At 39.9% G+C, this 21,871-nt stretch overlaps 1 protein-coding gene across 5 annotated transcripts in view; it reads left to right on the forward strand.

Moving 5' to 3' along the window:
• The window catches only part of LOC101860515 (transmembrane and coiled-coil domain-containing protein 4), a 33,289-nt gene extending 11,440 nt beyond the window's left edge, over nucleotides 1–21,849 (forward strand). For 2 of the 5 annotated variants that reach the window (XM_013086056.2, XM_013086057.2), the window contains 10 exons: nucleotides 3,862–3,959; nucleotides 6,576–6,719; nucleotides 7,179–7,328; nucleotides 10,673–10,834; nucleotides 11,438–11,574; nucleotides 11,853–11,937; nucleotides 12,397–12,514; nucleotides 13,726–13,843; nucleotides 15,120–15,246; nucleotides 16,243–21,849. In XM_013086056.2, the coding sequence (XP_012941510.1) occupies nucleotides 3,862–3,959; nucleotides 6,576–6,719; nucleotides 7,179–7,328; nucleotides 10,673–10,834; nucleotides 11,438–11,574; nucleotides 11,853–11,937; nucleotides 12,397–12,514; nucleotides 13,726–13,843; nucleotides 15,120–15,246; nucleotides 16,243–16,970 (1,867 nt within the window). In that variant the 3' untranslated portion in view covers nucleotides 16,971–21,849. Of the gene's footprint in view, nucleotides 1–929; nucleotides 942–3,861; nucleotides 3,960–6,575; nucleotides 6,720–7,178; nucleotides 7,329–10,672; nucleotides 10,835–11,437; nucleotides 11,575–11,852; nucleotides 11,938–12,396; nucleotides 12,515–13,725; nucleotides 13,844–15,119; nucleotides 15,247–16,242 lie in introns of all 5 variants that reach the window. The other 3 variants (XM_005104681.3, XM_013086058.2, XM_013086059.2) reach the window with 3 other exon arrangements.
• Nucleotides 21,850–21,871: the final 22 nt, after the last annotated feature.

Consider the following 21,871-nt stretch of genomic DNA (forward strand, 5'->3'; position numbering starts at 1 on the left):
TCCAGCTGTTGCAGATTATTAAGTCTCCTGTATATATACTGGTGAAACCCACCCATATGTGAATGATTTTATACTACTTCTAACATAAGATCCTTTTGTAAAGATATGCATATCTAAAGATATAGCATGACTAAACATCAATTTACATTTCTTTCACTTCAAATTAATCAGTTATTTTCAAAGTACATAATATATGTAAACTTAAAACAGCATGCATTCAGTTTGACTCCCATAAATCATAAATTTCACAGAATTGACTAATTTGTCTGAATTTATTGTTCACATATCTCATATTACTATTTACTTATATCATGTAGAATCCAATTCCAGCATCTTACCTAACTCATTTGAAGCAGCTTAAGTTGTAGCATCTGCACCAGCTACAACTCTTCCTTTTCTCAAAGAATTTAAATTTCTAAACATAGTATTATTTTTCAATGCCAGTATTTGTTGATTTGTGTTCTATATTTCGCATCAAATCTTTGAGGGGCCATCGTAATCATTTTGTGGGCGATATTTTTTGGTCAGTGTATAAAATGCTGGCCCATATTCATGGTCGTTGGGCACATTGTAAGTAGTGCATTAGTCACCATACATGTTTATGGTAGTAGGTCACATTATGTGTAGTGTGTTGATCACTGTTGATGTCCATGGTCATGTGTAGTGTGTTGATCACTATTGATGTCCATGACCATGGATCAAATTATACTCTGCATTATGTGTAGTGTGTCGATCACTATTCTTCTACAAGATCATAGATCACACTACATATGTAGTGTGTTGTGTGTGGATCACTACTGATGTCCATGATCATAGATCACATTGTAATGTAGTGTGTTGATCACTTTTCATGTCTGTGGTCGGTGAGTCGATCACTAATTCAGTACCCTCGTGGTGTTTGCCTCATGTGTTCTCACTCTCACTTTCAGCGCTGACATGGAGTAAGTCTTGTTCTCTCTAGTTCGATTCCTGTGTCACCTCTTCAGTTGGTGAATTTATGGGTGTTGTGTGTGTGTGTGTGTGTGTGTGTGTGTGTATGTGTGTATGGTGTGTGTGTGTTTGTGTGTGTGTTTGTGTGTGTGTGTGTGTGTTTATGTATGAGAGAGAGAGAGAGAGAGAGAGAGAGAGAGAGAGAGAGAGAGAGAGAGAGAATGTGTGTGTGTGTGTGTGTGTGTGTGTGTGTATGTGTGTATGTGAATGAGTATATATGTATTTGTGAGTGATTAAGTATGTGTTTGTGTGTACATGTGAGTGAATGTGGTATACAGTGTGTTTGAGAGTAAGTGTGTTGTTTGTACGAGTTTATGTCAGTGTGTGTGTGTGTGAGTGAATGTTTGCGTGTGTGCGTGGTTGTGTGTGTTTATGTATGTGGGAGTGATCATCTTTGGTAGCTTATGCTTATTATCTTTCATACTTTATTTTCTTTCTCACCATTTTGTGTGTATGTATTGTGTTCAACCAAATGTTTTTCTTACTTTTCTTCCGGCACTGCTTTGGCTAGTTGTTATTTTCTAGCTTTTTCCTTCATGTAGTTGTTTTTTGACTCTCATTTTTTGGTACATTGGTTGGTATTTTTTGTCTTTTTTTTCTAAATCAAGAATATTTAAACGATTTATGCACTTACTACGACTATATGGACTGGATTTTCCTTTAACACTTTGCCGCCTCATCTCACCGATTGGCGATGTTTACCACCCAGTTTTTTTCGATTTTTCTCAAAATATGATGGCAAAGTGTTAAAACTGTTCTGGCTGTGTCACAGCGTCACCAAAGCACATTCAGGTATTGCCAGCAGGGTGCTGTATGCTGGATTTGGCACACACCAGCCCATGGATAAAGATTTTGAAATGCATTTAATAAATTTTTTCTAATTTTTTTCCTAGGCTGTATAAGTGCAAGGGACAATGGGTTTTACTTTTTTAATATATATTATAAATATTGATATTTTTTTAACTTTATGTAACAGCAGGCGTATTTCCTACATTGTTTTTCTCTATTCCTTTTCTTTATAATATTTTTGTTTTGTCATACCTTGGCCTTGTTTTCTTTCTTCTGCCTCTTTGACTCTTGACAATGGCCATGTTTGTGAAGTGAGATGTGGGGAAAGAGAGGACCTACAGCAAATTGTAGAGAAGAATCACGGGGCAGTCAGTTAATGCTGTTCAGTCTATTTTCAGAGGTTTAGACTTTGCATTACAACATAATTCACTACCCTAGAATTGCAAAGTTCTATCTGCCCAGTTTCTAGTTTTGAGAAATTTGACGAAAAAATTTTGATTTTCACAGCTTGTTGAGCTTTTTCGAATGCTATTCTTTGAATATCTTGATAACTTACAATTTTGAAAGAGAAGATTCAACATTTGGTTTATGACTTGATCTTCATAGTAACTCGAAACGGCCAAAACTTGTGAAAGTAGCGAATGGTCTATACTCTGTACTGTTGTTCTTATTGTTTTTGTATCTGACTGGAGCATTCACCTCCAGGCTTGCTCTTCATTTAAGTTTGTGTGTGTAAGAAAAAAACAACATATAGTTTAACTTGTGGTACAGTCGTCGTTTCTTCAGTTGCAGAAAGCATGTCCTAGATGATATGAGATTCGGAAAAGCATTAATGTTATGTTTTCTTTTTTTCTCCGGTTGAGATTTTAAAACCTAGATCATCAAATATGGTTTGAGTTTGATCTTGTGGCCTCTCACATGTCAGAAAGAGTTAAGTTGTATGGAAAAATAAAATGATACTGTTATTTCTACAATGAGTCACAGAGAACAGGCTGTTGGCTGTTATGTCCGCTGTCCAACTGCTGCTTCATTGAGTTCTATACTTCTTTAACATTTCACTACCTCAGGATTGGCACTTTTAACTGTCTTGAGTTATCAAGACCATGGGGTCAGAAACGAAATGTTCTATCTGCTCTACCAAAATCGTAAGATTATTCAGAGTCTTCATCTAGATATTCAAAGAATTGCTTAAAAAAAAATCTTGACCTGTTGTGAAACTCAAATTTTTTTAAATTTCAAATTTCTCAAAAATAGGTACTGAGCAGATTGAACGCTGTAATTCTGAGGTAGTGACTTGTTCACAAAGTGGGCAAATGGAAGATGTTTTAGGGAAGACCGAACTATCTTGCTAATCACGGGATGCACGTGGTGACTTTTTAGATTGGTGTGTGTAGAGATATTGGCATCAGGGTCCTAACGTTGATGTACCTGGCTTTGAGTGTATCGATGTTTTTATTGTTGTCACATCTCTAGACTGTAACTGTTATTTTCCAAGTTTTGTGTTTTTCTTCCTTTATATATCTGAAAGTTACATTGTTTGATTGACATTTTTGCCAGTTGGCATTAATTTTTTTTTCTTGGAGGAGGGGGCGCGATGGGACTGCCCCTTTTACTTATTTTTTATTTCCACTGTTGCAAACATTCAAACGTTTGCCTGACCAAGTAGGTTTATTTTGATGGCAGTTATACTGGTAATTTATTAGTGAAATGTGGTTTTACATATTTTTTTTCTTTTTCTGTTCCAGGTATGTATTCATCATTCATATATGTAAAGAATATTTGTTTCTGAATATAATGACCATGTAAAGAATATTTGTTTCTGAATATAATGACCATATATGTAAAGAATATTTGTTTCTGAATATAATGACAGATACTGATCAGTATATAATGTATGTATTCATGTTGAATTACTAACATGCTTTGATTTACAAGTTTTCTTTTGTTTGCTCATTTCCTGGTATTTGTTGGGTGTATGATTTCTTTATTTTGCGTGATGAATGGCCTATGTTTTTTTGTTTTTTTTAGTATATAGTTTTGTTTGTTTGTTCACTGAGTTTGTTGATTGTCTGTCTTCGGCAGGGAGCAGAAGCAGGAGAAAAAGAAGAAGGAAAAACAACGTAAGCTCAAGCGCTACGCTTTGATTGGTCTGGCTACTGTGGGTGGTGGCACTTTGATAGGTAGTCACCCTTTTTGTTCTCTGCACGCTGTTCACAACGCCACCCGTCCGAGACAGCTGGGAAACATGGGCTTCTGCAACCTTTTTGAAGAAATAGGATTATCTTTTTTGTTAAAAGTATTGGTTCCTGATTTTTTTTTCATGTCAAGAATAACAGTTCCTTGAATGCAGGGAGAACAAATGCTTGCGAAACAATGCCTGTTTTACTCTAAAATAACAGAAGGAGTTTATGAATGAATCTAATATGCTGAAAGGTTTCGCAGAAACTGACTAAGAATAAAATATTAGGACTTTTTCTGCTTGTGAGATGTAATGCTAGTGACACTAATATGGCCACATAAAACCACCGAGATTTATTGCATATTACTGTTCCCAGTTGTCTCAATCCATATCATTTTGTTGTATATCACTCTGTTCAGTATTTTCCTGAAGTGTGTTTCTTAAATATATTTTCACGTAACATTTTGTTGTATCCCAACTTAACCTTACATAACTGTCTCTTATGATTTCTCAACTGTGTTCTTAATTTTTTCCAGTATAACATTTTGTCTTTTTATCAATATACCCCTCGAAACCTATCACTTTTTATTTCTTTTTACTTGTCATTTATTGCTGCCCTAAGTCATTTTCAAACTGTTTTTATATTATATCTTTTTTCTATACATCCAATAAATGTCTCTTGCTATATCTGTTACTTTAAAAGTGATTTCTACTGATTTGAATACAATGACATAGCAGGCTCAATAAAATGCTTATAATATAAACATGTACTGGTTACTGTAGATAGTTAACTCTTCTCCGGCATTTCTACATGGGCTGGCGTAACTTTCCAGATGTTAGTGAGGGACATTGTTTTCTTTTTGTAATATTTTTGAAATGGGATTTTGGCTTGATGTTAAGAATATTGGTCCTTGATTTTCTTTTCATTTCAAGAATAACAGTTCCCCGAATTTAGGGAAAATTAGATGCTTGCAAAAATGCCTCTATTTTTCTCAAATAAATAGAGAATTAAACGTACTTTCTTACTGAACTGACACCAGCGTTTGCAAATTTATGGGAGATTTCGGGGGGAAAAAAAGTTGGAGCACATGGTTGACAAAAGCCTTAACAAAGTGTCCTGTGTTGTAGCTCATCCTGGCACAGCAGTGCAGTGTGTGTGTTTCTAGCACAGCTCCTGTTTGCCTAACAAGGTAGCATGCGTCAATCAGTTGTTCGGTGCACCAGGTTTACACACTGCCCACTACTAGTTTTTGATACCTCAAACTATTCGCGAGCAACCGAATGAAGCTAAGTTGCCATTTGGTGTTTTTTCCCATTGTTTGTGTCCAATTTAATCCTATCCCTTCTGCTTTTTTGGTAAATGTTCAAAATCCAAAGACCTGAAAGAGTTAGATAGGCCAAGACAGACAAGAGGGGTTTTTTTTTTTTCGTCATGTGTCCTTATTTTCTTTAAAAAAAAAACATTTTTGTGTAATTATAATCATGAAATATTTGATATGTTTCCAGTTTAAACTTAAATTCAGCATGACATATTACTTTGTGAATGTTTTTTTAATAGTCCAGTACCTAGAGAACACAAGTCAAATGTCATGCCATGTCAGTGTGACAGCTTTTAGATGTCATGGATAGTCAGCAGTGGGTTGTGTTGTCCAGCGAGACATGTTGACTGTAGCTTTGTAACATTGGGCTCTGTGCCAGGGACAGATGATGATATGCTGGTGATCTAGTAGTTTATTTGGTGTTATATGTATGCGGTAATGCCTCTTAGTGAAGCACAAATTGATAAAAGTAAAGCATAATCCCCCATGTCTTTACACATCACAGTGGTTAATGCCAGCTATTTACTGATCCTGTAAGACATAGCTGCAACCCAGAAGTCTGGCAGTTGGTAAGGGTGTCCTAAATAGGGGGATACATACAGTCAAACGTGCTCAAACGGCTGCCTGTCCAAGACAGTCAGCTGTAAAATGGCCGTTTCCTATTCCCTCCCCCCCTGCATTTTTCAAAACATTATAATGACACCCTCCAAGATGTCCAATGATGGATACAACCACCTTTCTCTTTGACAGTGGGTGGCAGTCTTTTGGAAATTTCTACTTTACTTTACTCACAAATCTCCTTCGGAAGATGAATGCTGTTTATTATACATTTTAAATTACTTCACAATTTTGATTTTATTCTTTCACTCCCCCGGTTGTTTCTAATGGTAGTATTGGAAACTTGTCTTCTCAGCACTAAGCATTTGACCGTTAGTATGAACGTATATTAATATTTTCCTCCCTCCTCACTTTCTCAAGGGTGGTTGGAGGACACTACAGGTATGTCCTTCTTTTCATGTAAATTTTGTCTGCTTGTCCATATGTCTGTTTTTTCCTGTGCTCTAAATGACTGTAAGTGCGTTGGTGTGCTTCTCTTTACTTCTTCTTCTCCTTTTTCTCATTCATCTTTAAATGGACGTTCCAGTCTCCAGTGCTAAAGCTGCTGATCGCCGCAGATCCTCCAGTCAGGCCCCCATAGATTTTTGGGTCTCTGTGCCTAGGGGTGGCGGGCCAATATTTCTTTCGCTTCTCTTTTCTTAAACTCAAAATTTCCCTTCTCTCTTGACCGTCTCCTCCAGGACTGACCGGCGGTCTGGCAGCCCCTCTGGTCGCCGCAGGTGCTGGGGCCATCATCGGAGGCGCGGGTGCGGCCGTCCTCGGAACCACGGCGGGCGTAGCTCTCATCGGGTCTCTGTTTGGTGTGGCGGGCGCGGGACTCACAGGTAGTCATGTGATTTTGTAGAGAGGGGAGACATAGTCATGTGGTTTAGTTCGAGGGGAGATAGATAGTCGTGTGATGTTGTAGGTAGAGGCCACTTTGTTTCTTGCTCAAAAGCAGCAACAAGAAGTTGTGTATTTAGATATAAGCATTTTGTTATTTTTTGCTTCCTTAGTATTATTAGTGACAATGTGATCTGAGTGGTATCCATTTAGGTATCCATTTACTATTTTGAATCTTTTTTTCATTTGTTGTTGATTTTTTGGTGTTTTTTTGGTTTAAATTTTCACAACTGTTTATAAAAAAACTTTTTATTTGTAAGGAGTCAGAAAGGGATGTTCATTAGAGCAGTAAAGACTACATTTTAAACAAAAAAGTGTTTGATGTAATTTGGTGGATACACTTTTGAGTCAGACACTAACAATCTGTTACTGTGCTGATTGATTGTTTTTCTACCGTCTAGGATACAAAATGAAGAAAAGAGTTGGTGCCATTGAGGAGTTTGAGTTTGAACCACTAGTCTGTGGCAACACGCTGCGTGTGGATTCGCTGGCAACCAAGCAGCTGCACATCACGATAGCTGTGACGGGCTGGCTGTCCAATCAGATGAAAGGTCAGTGTCATCGTTGTTCCATAGTTGGAGATATGACTATGTACAGTGGGTGTCGCATTCAACGAGGTTGCCGGGACTTATTTGTTGTCCTCGTTGGATCCAACCTCTCGTTGAACGTGACTAAGGCTAAAGAAAAGAGACAAGTTATTATATTATAGGATGTACCAATACCAGTAATTAAAACAGTTGTTCCCCCTGATGACGGAAATCTCAAACAGCATCAGTGTGTTGTTCAATTGTTTGAGCTGTGCTCTGTCGTGAGGAAACATGCCCTCTCACATCTAGGCTTAGATCTACATAAAGTTTAGGCAGGAGCTTGGTTTTTCTGATCAGGGGAAGAAAAGAAAAATGAAAAAAATGAAGGTCTCGATCTAGACCTACCCATCCAGAGTTCATCCAGTTTCACATAGCCTGCATCGCGTTCTCACCCACCCCCTCCCATCCCTACCGTAGGCTAACCCTCACCCATCATCTTGACTTTGGGGCCCATATTAGGAGGCACACTAGATCTAGCAATACACTGTGTTAGGAATCGGTGATGGGCCTTGTGCTTCGCGTGAGATGGAGAGAAAGGAGAAGAATTCTTTGCTTTTGGGGCCGCTAATTGCTTTTATTTGGTTATTTTGGCCTCGTTGAAACCGACTTCGGTATGTTTGCAACCTTGTTGGAGCTGATGTACATTTACAAAGAGATATATAGGAAAAAATTGGGGATTTAAGGATTGCCTCGTTGGAGCCGACTTCTCGTTGAATGTGACCTCGTTGAATGCGGCACCCACTGTAGTGTGGTGAAATTTCTTTTGTTGTGTCTTTGTTGTTCAATTGTTGTCTTCTCTGTACCCCCTGGGCCAGTGCTACTGACTGAAGTGTCTTTAGGTCATTCCCAAAGGGGGGGACATTAATATATCGAGTTCTTATGCACAGTAGAATTGTAATTGTAAATGGGCTGATTCATCAATGTCATGCTCATAACTGTGCTTGACCTGCAACAGGAAACTGATGCATTTTCTTTCCTATCGTAATTTATCCTCTACTTCTTTTGTATGTTTGTCACACTCTTGTGACCCGGTATTTCTGGGTTGCCTTGATAGTTGAAGCAGACTTTGTGCTGTTGAAGCTAGAGAGATGAGCAGAGTAAGCCTGATTCCCTGTAAGGACTTCCCTGTTGACATCCACCCCTTGGTGCTCATATGACTTTATGCAGTTGCAAGCACCGTAAAACCTCTGCTAAAGCATAAAACAATGTCTTCGTCTGTCGCTGCATTTGTTGTGAGTGTCGCTGAGTGTGCCGTGGGTAGCTGTGCTGTGCTGTGTGCAGTTTTTTGGTCACCTGTCAGTCACTGTCCACCACTTGAACGAGTATTTGTGAGGCAGCGTGGTGGAATCAGGCTCTCGTCAAAATAATCAAAGTGAAGAAACTTGCATTTTTTCGCTGGTTTGTGAATTTTTATCAAATTTTTGTTTTTTGGCCCAACACCTTGCATGCCCATTAAAGAACTCATTTCGGTGTGAATTTTTCTGAAAAAACGTTGATTAAAGGCACAAAAAATGGAAATTTTCAGTTACCACAGACTCTTTAGCAAAGGAAATAATGAATCGTTGGCAGCCATTTTCTCTCTAATTTTTCTTCTGAAAACAGGTGACCCTCAACTCCTTCATTCACAAATATCTTGACTTGTTTTCAAGATAAATGGACATTTTTTTCATCAAAATAAACACAAGTAAACAAGCTTTAAGATGATATTAATAACTCTACATGCCCAAAAATTGACGAGAGCCTGATTCCACCACACTGCCTCACATTTGTTTCATAGATCCAAGCTTTTAAGTATGGCTCGTTTGTCTTGCTTTATGACAATATGTTCTAGTTTTACAATATTGGAAATAATGGGGGGAGGGGGGGGGGAGAAGATAAGAGCAGATCATTACTCATAGAATGCACAAATTGTGGCCAAGGTGTTGTGGACAGTTGATGTTCTTTCCCTGTCTGACTGTTTTAAATGTGTCACCAGTGTGTGCCTACAACCTTTTGTGATTAAAAACTGTTTTCAATCACAGTCCATCTATTGTGCTGGTCCAACGTACAATTTAACACTAGCAGGCTAGGAGGATAGATATTGATTCTCTTCCATGTTTGTGTGTAATGTGTTGGGAGTGGTGAGGGGGGGGGTGAGGTGGGGAAGGGCAATTGCTGCAGTACATGTAATGGATATAATACTGGTGGTGATTTATTTTGTGCATAGCTGGCGTTTTTCAGAATATTCATTTCCTTTATGATCGCGTGACTGTTTCACATACTGAATGACTTAAGTATCGTAAATTTTTTTTTTCATTGTTTCAATTTTACTTTTGAGCCCATATTTATTGCTGGAAAATTTTCTTCAATCTTAAAAATTCTAACAGGTTAGGAAAATGGTAAAATGTAGAACCTTATGTTTGATAATTCACTGCTGCACTGGCATAATTAGGGCACAAATGCTGTCTTGACAGGATTTAAAATGTAGTCTCATACTAGGCTAATGTTGTTGTCTGTTCAATAAAAGATCATCTGTTGGTGGTTGGCGGGTGCTACAGTAACAGTGTGATTTGCTCCTTCTTTCCTATCAAACATCTTTTGTCCTTTTCTCTCCTAATTTTTTTTTTTTGTGTGTTTGTTACTCTTTTGTAAGACCTCTAATCTGTGGCACTTATCTGACCTAATTGGGTTGCAATTGCTGTAAAACCCGGACTAATTTTAAACAGAAGAGTATCTACTGCTACATCAGCAACTATCTGTTCAATGAAAGTTTAGACCTATTGTGTTAGAACAAAAAAAAAGTTTTTATGCTTGAAAGTCAGACTTGAATGTGATAAAAGCTTGTAGACCAGTGGAAGTTTTGGGTGTACTTACTTACTTACATACTTATTTGGTTGGAGAATAGGCGTCATTGCAGGTGGCACAATGCCATAGCTGCTCCCCTCTTCTCTCCAGGATCTATGAAAGGGTCTGTTTACTGATCGTGCCCGTTATCAGCTGGTTGGATATTCTTCTGGCTTTTTCACACAGGTTGCTTCTCTCCCTGACCCTCTTGGGTTCACAGCTTAAAGGTGTTACGAAAGAGTAAAAAACAAAAAAAATTATTGTGTTGAAGTGCTTCTCTTTACTTACCCAAATTAACATCCCCCCCCCCCCCCCCCCCCAAGGCTTTGAGTGTTTATCCCCCGCAGAAAACAATTGATGTTAGTGCAGCGTGTTCAGTATTTGAGTGTTTATCCCTGTTGATATGTATTATTGATGTTTATTCTGTCTTAGAAAGCCACTGATGTATGTATAGTCTTTTGGAATTTGCATGTGTATCTCCCCAGACTTCCGGCGGCCTTGGAAACACCTGGCTTCCTCCCCAGAGCAGTACGTCCTACGCTGGGAGACCAAGTACCTGGTGCCGCTCGGAGAGGCCATGGACTATATCTTCAACTCTGCCATGGCAATGGCTACACAGGAGGCTCTCAAATACACTGTCCTCAATGGTATGTGTGAAGAGAAGGAAATTTGTCCGGAAAATATTTTTCATTATCTCATTTGATTTTGCCTTGAGAAATGGAGAGGGGGGGGGGGGGTGCTGGTGGAAAGAGAAAAGAGTGTGGATGTGTGTTAGAGAGAGAGAGAGAGGGAGAGGGAGAGGGAGAGGGAGAGGGAGAGAGAGAGAGAGAGAGAGAGAGAGAGAGAGAGAGAGAGAGAGAGAGATCTTGTCTTGTCTTGTCTTGTCTTGTCTTGTCTTGTCTTGTCATGTCTTATCTTATCATGAGATATCTCATCTGATGTCGTCTTATTTCATCTTAGCTCATCATATTGTATCTATCTTATCTGATCTTCTTCATCTTGTCACTATCTATTTCATGGGTGGTTGGCGGGTGCTCTGGTGTGGTGTGCTCCTTCTTTCCTATCAAACATCTATCGTCTTTATCTCCCCTCCTATTTTGTGTTTTTTACTCTTTTGTAACACCTCTAATCTTCGGCACTTATACGACCTTATAGTGTTGCAAGTGCCGTAAAACATTTACTAAAACTATCTACTTCGTTTATTTGGTTAAATAGCCGTCTCTGATTTGTTGAATCTTTTGATCTGGCAGGAATATTGGCAGCCATCGCGTGGCCGGCGGCGCTGGTGTCTGCGTCGAACATCATTGACAACCCATGGTCTGTGGCACTACAGAGAGCCCAGGCTGCCGGACGCATGCTGGCCGAGGTGCTTCTGTCTCGGGAGCAGGTACAGCATCTATATGTGTCATAGCATGGTGGGGATCAGTTGGTCGTCGTTTTCTTAGCACGTGGAATTATTGATATAATATGTATACTTCTCAGGAAGTGCAAAATGTTTCAAAATGCTACTAGGTCTGCTGCAGTGATAATGTAGATTGTAAAGTGCATAGAGCTTTCTGTTGAGTGGGAATTTGTGTTATATAAATGCTATTTGTTATTGTAGTCTTACAGCTTGTGCATTTGTCTTTCTTTTGATTAAAACTATAACTATCTGTGTTTGCTCAGGGCAACCGTCCCGTCACTCTGATTGGCTACAGTCTGGGGGCACGGGTCATCTTCAGCTGTCTGGAGGAGCTCTGCAAAAGGAAATGTGAGTAACAGGTTACAACATTGTTCTCCTTACAATTTCAGCACCAGGTATTGTATTTTAGCTCACGAACTTGTCAGATGCTGCCAGTGATAGTTAAAGTTAAAATGTCCTCTGTTTATTAGTATTGGTTAGGAAAAATTGTAAACTTTAGAGACTGGATTTATGAATAATAGTGAGAATGAAATCCATAAGTCAATTGGGGAGATCTTTTGTTGCAGGTGTGCTTTAAATGGCTTGAATTCATTAAATGCAGAAAAGTGTGAACAGTTTGGAGAGGGGTTATATGGCTAAATGCCCACCATCTTGGCTGTCTGTATGGGTACAGTCTGTTTTTTGGTTTTGAAAAGTTACCAGCTATGGCATGTGTTTTTGCACAACAGAAGGGTGTGATGCCCTTTGTGGGTCTGTAGGCAGTAAGTGTAGAACTGTTGTTCACTCAGTTTTCTTCGTCCCCCACAGGTAGCGAAGGTATTGTGGAGGATGTGGTGATGTTGGGTACCCCAGCCACCGGAGATCCAAAGGTGTGGGCAATGTTTTCCAAGGTTGTGGCTGGCAAGATTGTCAACGGCTTCTGCAGGTAAGAATGTAACAGCTTTCTCTGTGTAGTGTTTGACATGGAGGTTGGACCATCTCAATGTTCTTTAGGCATGTGCTTTCTGGTTATTGTGTATTCTACTTGCGAACAGTCCAAGAACACCAACAACATTAAACATTAATAAATGAAACAACTTCTCGGGTTGTGTTCCAGAGTTTAATATAAGACTTAGACTTTACATGACTGTGGCTAGTGCTGCCATAGGCTAGACATCTTTGTTGTTCTTCTCTGTATGTGTGAGTGTGTTGCTCTTTCTTGCTCTCTACGATACCGATATACTGACCATTACAGTACTCGTTATGGAATACTGAAAGTGGGTACTTATAATGTTACATTATGATTACTCTACTACACTGGTGAACGATGGGTGCAAAAGAAACTATCCTCTAGGTAGGGGGTTGTTGTTTATTTTTAACCCTTTTGATTCTTAGGTATTTCCATTTACTTTGAGGAAGTTGTTGTGTACTTTTAACCCTTTCGGTCCTGAAGTATTTCCACTTTTGTTCAGTCAAGACTCGATATTTATTCATGACAGATTTGAACAAGCCCATAACATACTTCCTTATATTAAAAATAAGACACTGCACAAGTTGTGAAGACATCTTCTAAAATGTCTACTTTAAACCAGTAGAAAAAAGTGATAGTGAACCAGTTTAGGAGAAAACAAGTGAGAACATATGTCTACACAGCAGTGAAGACGTTAATCTCAGTCGTCATCATGACTGCCTTTCTCACCGTGGATCAGGATATAGGCCATGAACAAATACTTTCCACCTTTCCCTATCCTAGGCTAGCCGACTGATGTTATTCCATGTCTTCCCATTTTTCGCTACGTAATATTTGTTCTCCCGAGCACAGCTGCTTCTGTCCAGATTGTATCCAGTGTGTTTTGCTGACTCGTAGTATGTGCAGCTTGTATCTCTTCATTTCTTGTGCCACGTGAGAACTCTTTCCTGCTTCATACATGGTGCGAATATTCCACGATGCACTCCGAAGAGACTTGTTCGACAGAGGTTTCGCTTGAAAAGAGTCCTTTCGGCTTTGTCCACTGTCCTTCATTGTTCCTGCTGATGCCGAAGCTAACCTCTGTCATACTGCAGAAAAAAAGTGAAATGCTTGGTTTTTCTCACAGTTGAAATGTCAGGAGGGTGAGAACTTCCATGTTTTTAACTCTCTGTCCTTTGCTCTCACAGGGGAGATTGGCTGTTGAAGTTTCTGTACCGGACATCGTCTGTTCAGTTGAGTATTGCTGGGCTCCGGCCGATTAGGTGGGCAGACCGACGAATGCACAACATTGACCTCAGTGACGTGGTGAGTAGTGGATGTGTAGTGTGTTGTTGGGTGGTGAGTATCTCTTTGTGAGTATGGCCTGGTTCCCGAGATGTGGTCAGTTAACACTGTTTTGTTAGTTGGATTGCTGGTTGTGGGAAGGTTGGTTACTTGTGAGTATTGCATAGCTGCCAACAAGGACATAACTCCCCTTCCCCCCCCATAAAAAAAAAGTATTTTATTAGTTTTGAAGGGTCTCTGAGTATAGAAATTCGTTTTCATATTGGAAAATACGTACATGTTGTCTCTATTTTCTAGTGTTGGTCTGCGCAGACTAGACAAGATTTGTCAATTATAATGGCGATGAAGCCTTAAGTCGATGGGAGAGATCTTTTGCCGAAGTTCTACTTTGAATAACTTGAATTCATTTAATGCAGAAAAGTGTGTGTGAAGGACTTGGCCAATGCTCACCTACTTGACCCGCCATGTTGATAGAATTGCGTAACTCAGAATAGCTCAGTGCGACTTACATCTCATTATAATTGGTACTAGCATATTTATTTATTTAATGATGAGCTTTCTCAGCTTACCACAAAATTTTTATTTTTTAAAAGAAATCTAAGGGCATAGCAGTGTGTGCTGAAGGAATGCCTGGATATAGGGGTTGCAATACGAAAAGGTTGTGGTATTCCTGCTGAAGAGCAGATGTTTCGGTGGTGACTACAGTAAACTATGACGTGATGGATATTTTGTTATCTATTTGGGTGGCTGTTGGGCGCTCTTGTGTGGTCCTCTTCTCATGAGGTTTCTGAAAGGTTTGCAATTGTACTGGTAGTGGAGAGCAATCCCCACTCGCATGTCTGCACACTTGTGTTCTGTCAGTCAGCCTGCCCAAAAAGCTACTCTGTTATTTGACCAGTCAGCCAATAGGATGAGCTATTGTGTTGTTTTTATTGTGTCGATGCGTTTCTCTTTGCTTTGACAATTTTAAAAAAACCCCTGAAAAACTGTTATTTGACCAGTCAGCCAACACTAAAAGATAGTGTGTGGGTGGTTGGCGGGTGCTCTGGTGTGGTTTGCTCCTTCTTTCGTAGAAAAAGCCTATCATCTTTATCTCCCCTTCTTCTTTTTTGTGTTTGTTGCTCTCTTGTAACACCTCTAATCTTTGGCCCTTATATGACCTTATTGTGTTGCAAGTGCCATAAACCTCTTACTAATAATATATTGTATTATTTGACCAGTCAGCCAACACTAAAAGATACTGTATTACTTGACTGGTCAGCCGCACATGGTGAGCTACTATGTTGTTCCCCCTCAGGTCAACGGTCACATGGACTACAAAGAGCAGCTGGACACAATCATGAAAGCTGTCGGAGTCAAAACTCGTGACGAGGTCACTCGCATGGCGTCCGGCTCCAAGTTGACTGACAGTGACAAGACCTCTAGTGAGCACTTTATGTTGTATTTCAGCCATATAAATCTTTTACCCCAGTAGTTATCGTCGCAGTGGTCTTGGTTCTCGTAAAGATGTCTCCATTGTGTCTTGTTCTCTATTTATGTCTAATCTTGTGCTGTGTTGTCTCTCTGCTCTCGGTGGGTGGTTGGAGGGTTCAACTGGTCGGTGCGGGTGGTTGGTGGGTGCTGTGGTGTGGTTTGCTCCTTCTTTCCTATCAAACATCTGTCGTCTTCATCGCCCCTCCTTCTTTTTTGTGTTTGTTACTCTCTTGTAACGCCTCTAATCCTCGGCACTTAATTATATGAACTTATTGTGTTGCAAGTGCCGTAAAACTCTTACTAAAACAAAAACAGCTGGTTAGTTGCACTTTTTAAATTTCCCTCTTTTGTTTTTGCCTGTCTGTCCTGCTCTGCCTTGTTACTGTGTGGATGTGCTTCTTCTTATTCAAACTCAAAAACTCGAACTCTGTTGTCTTTTTATGTATTTGTCTCTTTTCTTGTTCTCTCTTCATCTCTACTCCTGTTCTCTTGGGCAGGGGTTTGGAGGGCACCACTGATTGGGCACCACTGATTGGGCACCACTGACTGGTCCTATTATTTTTTTTTCCTTCTGTTGTTTCTGTCTGTCATCTTACACTTTTTCCCTGCTTGGCTGATGGCTATTGTGTCGATGTGCTTCTCTTCACTCAAACTCAAACATGGCGCTTGTTTTCTATAATTTGTCTCTAATCTTGTTCTTTAATTGCCTCTGCTCTTGTTCTGTTTGTCTCTTATCTTGTTCTTTTTTTTTTTCCTCTTTTCTCATTTCATTTGTGTCTAAACTTGTTTCATGTTTTTTTTCTCTCTCTTTCCATTTGTCTCTCTTCTTGTTTTCTATATTTGTCTCTTTTGTCATTCCAGGTGTCTCCAATCTTGTTCTCTATTTGTCTCTTGTCTCATTCCATTTGACTCTAATCTTAATCTCTCCTGTTCTGTTTCCTGTCTAGGTGAAGCCAGTGCAGCCATGGATGAACTGTCTAGCTCGGATGAGGAAGCATTTGACCAGGGCAAGATAGCACGGCCTGCTGTGTCCAAGGCACCGGCCACTGGGCCAGTCATTCTGGAGGACTACTCGAGCCAGGACACCAGGGCCGACGCCGTGGACAGAGAGGTGGACAACAAAGGGAGCCTTCAGCAGTTTGTCATCCCCGGTTCGGCCAGCTTTGACTCTGGTGTGGACATCAACCGTGCCGAATCAGGCTCCAGGGAGAGACTGACCACCCAGGACTCTGTTGACAGAGTGGTGTCCCCTGAAGTGCAGAGTGATTCGGGTGATAAGGTTGAGGGTGCTGATGGGAGGTCAGCTGTGTCGGCGGAGGGTGTGAGCGAAAAACGTCCTGAACCCAGGGGAGATAAGGAGGAAGGTTCCTCCGGTACTTCGACAAGTCAGAGTTTGACTCAGGCTCCCAAAGACCGAGTAGGAGATGCTGGAGCCAATGGTGGGGACTCTACCAGTGACGGCAGTGACCAGCCACATTTGGAGCCCCCCATATCGCAGGCGGAGGACACGGAGAGTAAAGTGGAGGAGCTCACCGGCAGCACTCTCCAGCGCAAGAAAATGTTTGACAGCATGTACCGTCTGGTGCTAGATGATGATCTTCTCGATGACTTTGGTGATGAAGACGATGATGATGATGTTGTTGATGGCGGAGCAAGTGGGAACCTTGGCTCCTAGCTGACCACAGCACTGCTTGTGGCAGGAGCTCATTCATCTGTGATGTCTTGTTGGACCAATGGTCTATACCATGGTGGAATTGCCCCCCCCCCCTCCCCCATCCTGCGCTTGTTTTTTGTCTCTAGTTCCCCCACTCACCCCCCCCTAGAACCTCTGCCCCCGCAAACTCGTTGTCATTGCATGTCATTGCAGAGACTTTTGTTTTTTAATCTGTATTTAGCATTTGTGATTTGTTGAATCAACGTCTTCATGAGATTCTTTTTAAGTTTGGAGAAAGATGATTTTGTTGACAAATTATAGTACACTTTAGTACTAGCCATGGGCCATTTGTGATATTTGTGTGGTTTTCTTAAGTTTTAGCAAATGTCTAAACAAAGTGTTGTCAAGGGACCGCTATCATGAGACATCATTTTTTGAGTGATGTAAGATTGGTTGTACCACTTACACCACTCATTGCCCAAAGCCCTGTGTAGGCCTATATATGACTTTGATGGGTAGAGGCGTACTTTGGTCAATTATGTCTTTTAACATATACAACATAATATGCTGGTCACTGCCACTTCTGGTTCGAACTCCGCAGCATGTCCAGTGGGTGGTGCAGAGGCGACACCCCAACAGTTGTCCTCTAGGTATTTAGTCAAAGGACCCTGTTGTGTAGTGTAAGTGTTTGGAGGTTATGTCCTTCACATTTGTATTAACTAGAAGGAGCTCTATCTCCTTTCCATGTGTATGGACAATAGTGTTCCCTGTCTGCTGCACATTTCCCGGACTGGGATTCTACAGTCTCCTACACATTTCTTTGACACTATGACACAAAAGTATGCTGTGTCTCTATACATTTCTCTGATACTTAGGCATTCTTAACTCCTACACATTACTCTAAGACTAAGGCATGCTTTGTCTCCTACACATTTCTCGTACATCAAGGTATTTTTCATCTCCTACACATTTCTCATACATCAAAGTATTCTTTGTCACCTACACATTTCTCAAGCATCAAGATATTATTCATCTCCTACACATTTCTCTGACAATGAGGTACATATTTCATGAACACTTAGGATTGCTCTGTCCCTTATATATATATGTATTTTGTGACAGCATTCCATGTTATTTTTGTTTCTATTGTACCGGTATGCTAAATATGGACCAACAAAGACTTGTAGCAAGGTTTAAAGTTTTAGCTCTACAATATGTTGGAGACTGTGTGTTGTCTCTATGCTCCATAATGCTGATGCTATTGATGATGATCATTGTCATCACTGAACTTTTCTCACCCTGTACTGGAGTATAGGCCATCAACTAGACATCTCCTTGTACATTTGTCCCAGGCTGCAGTTTCCACCTATGTACGTCTAGCCTATATCCCAACTGTTTTTGGTCAGAATCTGTGTCCCCCCTCGAAGTAGTTTGAGGCATTCCTTTATTTAAGTTTGCTGTTGATGATAGCCTAAAGCAATTTACCATTGTCTGCATTATGCTCCTTCTTTGTTATATCAACCCTCTCAGTTTGCTTTGTGTATTCTTATCATGGTCTAGTATGCAAATTGTCAATTAAATATTTTAATGTTTTAAGATCAAATGACCCGTACCCAGCCGTGCAGTGAACTGCGAATAAAAAACTAACTAGTTTTTTGCGCACTCATATGACCTTATGCAGTTGTGAGCACCGTAAAACCTCATACTAAACTAACTAAAATTGTCAATTGGAGTGCAATTTTTTTTCGTATTCTGTTTCAATGATGAATTATAAACTGGTTTAAACACAGATAGTTAACTTTGGAAAAGAAGTTTGTGGCCTTCAGGGAGGAGAGAAAGACGTCAGGGGCGATATTTAATATTTCAGAGAAAATACAGCGGAGTCCTCACAAGCCGAATGGGGTTAATCTGAAAAGAAAAGTGAACAGAGCTAATTGATTCCTTGATGCTTTTCTAAACGGAAAATACGACTAAGTTAAGAAGCACCGGCAGTCCTGCAGATTTTAATTTAATTAAGTAGACTCTGCTGTATGAGTGTGTTCTTTTCCTGTTCGAGGGGTGGTTGCCCCTTCTTCTGGGGTGCAGTTGTTCAGACTGTTAACTGCTCCTGTTCCCTGTGACAGTTCTTCGATGGTATACCTAATGGAAATTCTGTAAATGTCCTTCATGCATAGCTCCCAACCAGTACATCAAAAAGGTGTTTGATATGTTTTATGTGGGTCTGAGCTAGGAAGTTTGTTTCGATGTAAAAAGAAATTGTTTTTTTGTTGTTGTTGTTATTTGATTTGCTGCTCATTGAACTTTCAAGCCTGGATTAACAAATAAGAATAAAAGAATACAGCCCTAAAGTCAGTTGGACAGACTTTTACCCAAAAAAATCATTGACATTTTTGTTGAAGGTCTGCTTTGAATTGCTTGAATTTATTGAATGCAGAAAAATGTGTGTGAAGGGTTTGGAGAGAAGTTACTTGTTCATTATCTTGACCTGTGGTGTACGTAAGAGTCTGTGTGGTGGTTTGGAAAAGTTGGCAGCTATGTTTGTGCCTGTGTCAATTCCTAAACGGCGCCTGTGGAATGTTGAGGAAATGAAAGCCATGGTGGTGCTGATATCCCATAGACCACACTTATCCTCTTTTGGAGATGGGCTTTTTTAAGAACTTCACAACAGAGCTTTAGTTATCATATCAATTTGTTTTTAGTTTACATAGATTACCCAGTTGCCTGTTTTGTATCTCTGTTGCTAGCAATAGTTTGTTATATTTTTATCTCTATTATCAGCTGAGGGCTAGGGGTGACAATGTTGGCATTCCCTGTTTGTGGGAAAGATGCATTTTTAGGGCAAATCCAAGGTTTTATGGACAACTCTTGAACACAGACACATCAGGAATTGCAGTTGGGGCAAAACTATGGTGTGGAATTTAAAAATATTTACAGTGCAGACAGGGTGCAATATCATTTGAAAGTTTCCACTTAGGCTGAATTGTACATGGTCTCGACTAGCTCTCAGCATATGGTGTGGCATTAACAAGTTGTTTTATACAACTGGATTTATATCAATAACCCCTCCCCTGTCTCATGTAGAAGTTGCTACCTCAGAATTACAAAGCTCTGTCTGCTCGCCTTGTTTTTAGGAAATTTGACGTCAAGATTTTGAGTTTCACATCATGTCAAGCATTTTCGAATGCAATTATTGGTATATCTTGATAATGACCCACAATAATCTTATAATTTTGTTAGAGCAGGTAGAACATTTGCTTTCTGACCTTATGCTCAGAGTAACTCAACACGGCCAAAAATGTCTGATAAAAATTTGTAATTCTAAGGTGGCGAAGTGTCTTGGTTGCTTTTAAAGCTTCAGAGTAATATGTTGTGTATGAGGGGTGAACATGGGAGATGTGGAGTGTAGTGAGATAGAATTTGCCTATTTTACATCTCTGTATCATTGTACATCACTGAGGAAAGCAGCTGAAATGCTATGCTTATTTTCCTATACAAAAACTTGTCATTACAAAAGCTCAACTTTATTTATCATGTTTGTTTTGATCTATGTACTATTATATCATTGTATTATTTTTACTGCTTTGATGTAATTTTGTGCAGATTTTATTCTGTTATGATGATCAACTTTTGACAAATGTGCCCTGAACTTGTGTTTGTGAAGAATGTATTGCTATGATTTCTCTGTTCTGTGATGTTTGCCATTATGGAGATGATGTTGCAGTGGTTGTCGTTGCTGGCAGGAGATGTTTTGAAAATAATTCTCAGTTGTCACTTCAGGAGAGACAAACGTAGAAATAATGTGACCATCTAAATGGCTGTCTGTCTTAATTTGGTGACCGACAAGAACCAGGGCTGCTCCTATGTTTGTAGGAAGAATCATGAACACCCGAGCATCCATTAGATTGGATGAGATTTAGTTCTATCAAAATCCTGTCCTTTAAGCCAACAGAGACTTGCTTTTTTTTAACAGGCCTACTGAGAATGTTGCTTGAAACAGGCAGATTATATTAACAGAAAGCTGTTCAAGTTTGTTGAAAGAAATATTTCTCCACCCGCATTCTCGTTGCAAGTTGATCTGGAGATCAGGCTATCGAGAGACGAGTTTTCTCATCGGAGGTTGCTGAACTGAGGAGGAGGATGAGGGAAGAAGAGCCCCATTAAAGTTATGAATTTCGTTTTTTATAATCTTTTTTCTTTTTCACAAAATGGTTCAGGTTGTCCTTATCTCTCCTTTTTTCTTTTTTTTCACATAATTGTTCTGCTCTCAGGGGGTGCCTCAAATGTTCTGGGCTGGTAGTGGTGATTAAGGACTTAAGTTTGGATTCATGGGGCCATGCTATATGTGGTGACTTCTCTCACCCTACCCCTCCCCTCCCCACAGGGGTTGGTAAGTTGTGAGTGTGTGTGTGTGTGTGTGTTTGTTTGTGTGTGTTTGTGTGCATGTGTGTGTAACAAATTTATCTGATCTCCCATGATTGTGTTCACTTCTGTTTGTGTTTTCCACCACAATGAACTGTGTCGTTATGTGTGTCTGTCACTCTCTGGCCCATCAAGTGTCATATGCCAGGGCTTGAGAAATAGGTCGCTTCATGAGTGGAATTTTTCCAGAATCCTGTGAGAGTGTATAAAGTTTTGAATATTCCAGCATTTGTTCTGTACATCGGTCTTTAAAAAGTTCCCTATATCTTGTTCGATGCTATCAGCATCATTGGTATAATGTGATATGGGTTCAATTCCCATCACAGGAAGATAGTTCCATGTGTACAGTGAAGTCTGCCTAAACTGATAATATTTAATCTGAAAACAGAGGGTAAACCGAAAGAAAATGAAATCCCTGGTTTTATTTCTTCCATTTGAGCAAGATCTAAACAGAGAGCCCGACTAAACTGAAAAAAAAAAAAAGAATAAAAATCCATCAGTGC

This window comes from Aplysia californica, unplaced genomic scaffold, assembly GCF_000002075.1.
Source record: "Aplysia californica isolate F4 #8 unplaced genomic scaffold, AplCal3.0 scaffold00431, whole genome shotgun sequence".
Taxonomy (NCBI): domain Eukaryota; kingdom Metazoa; phylum Mollusca; class Gastropoda; order Aplysiida; family Aplysiidae; genus Aplysia; species Aplysia californica.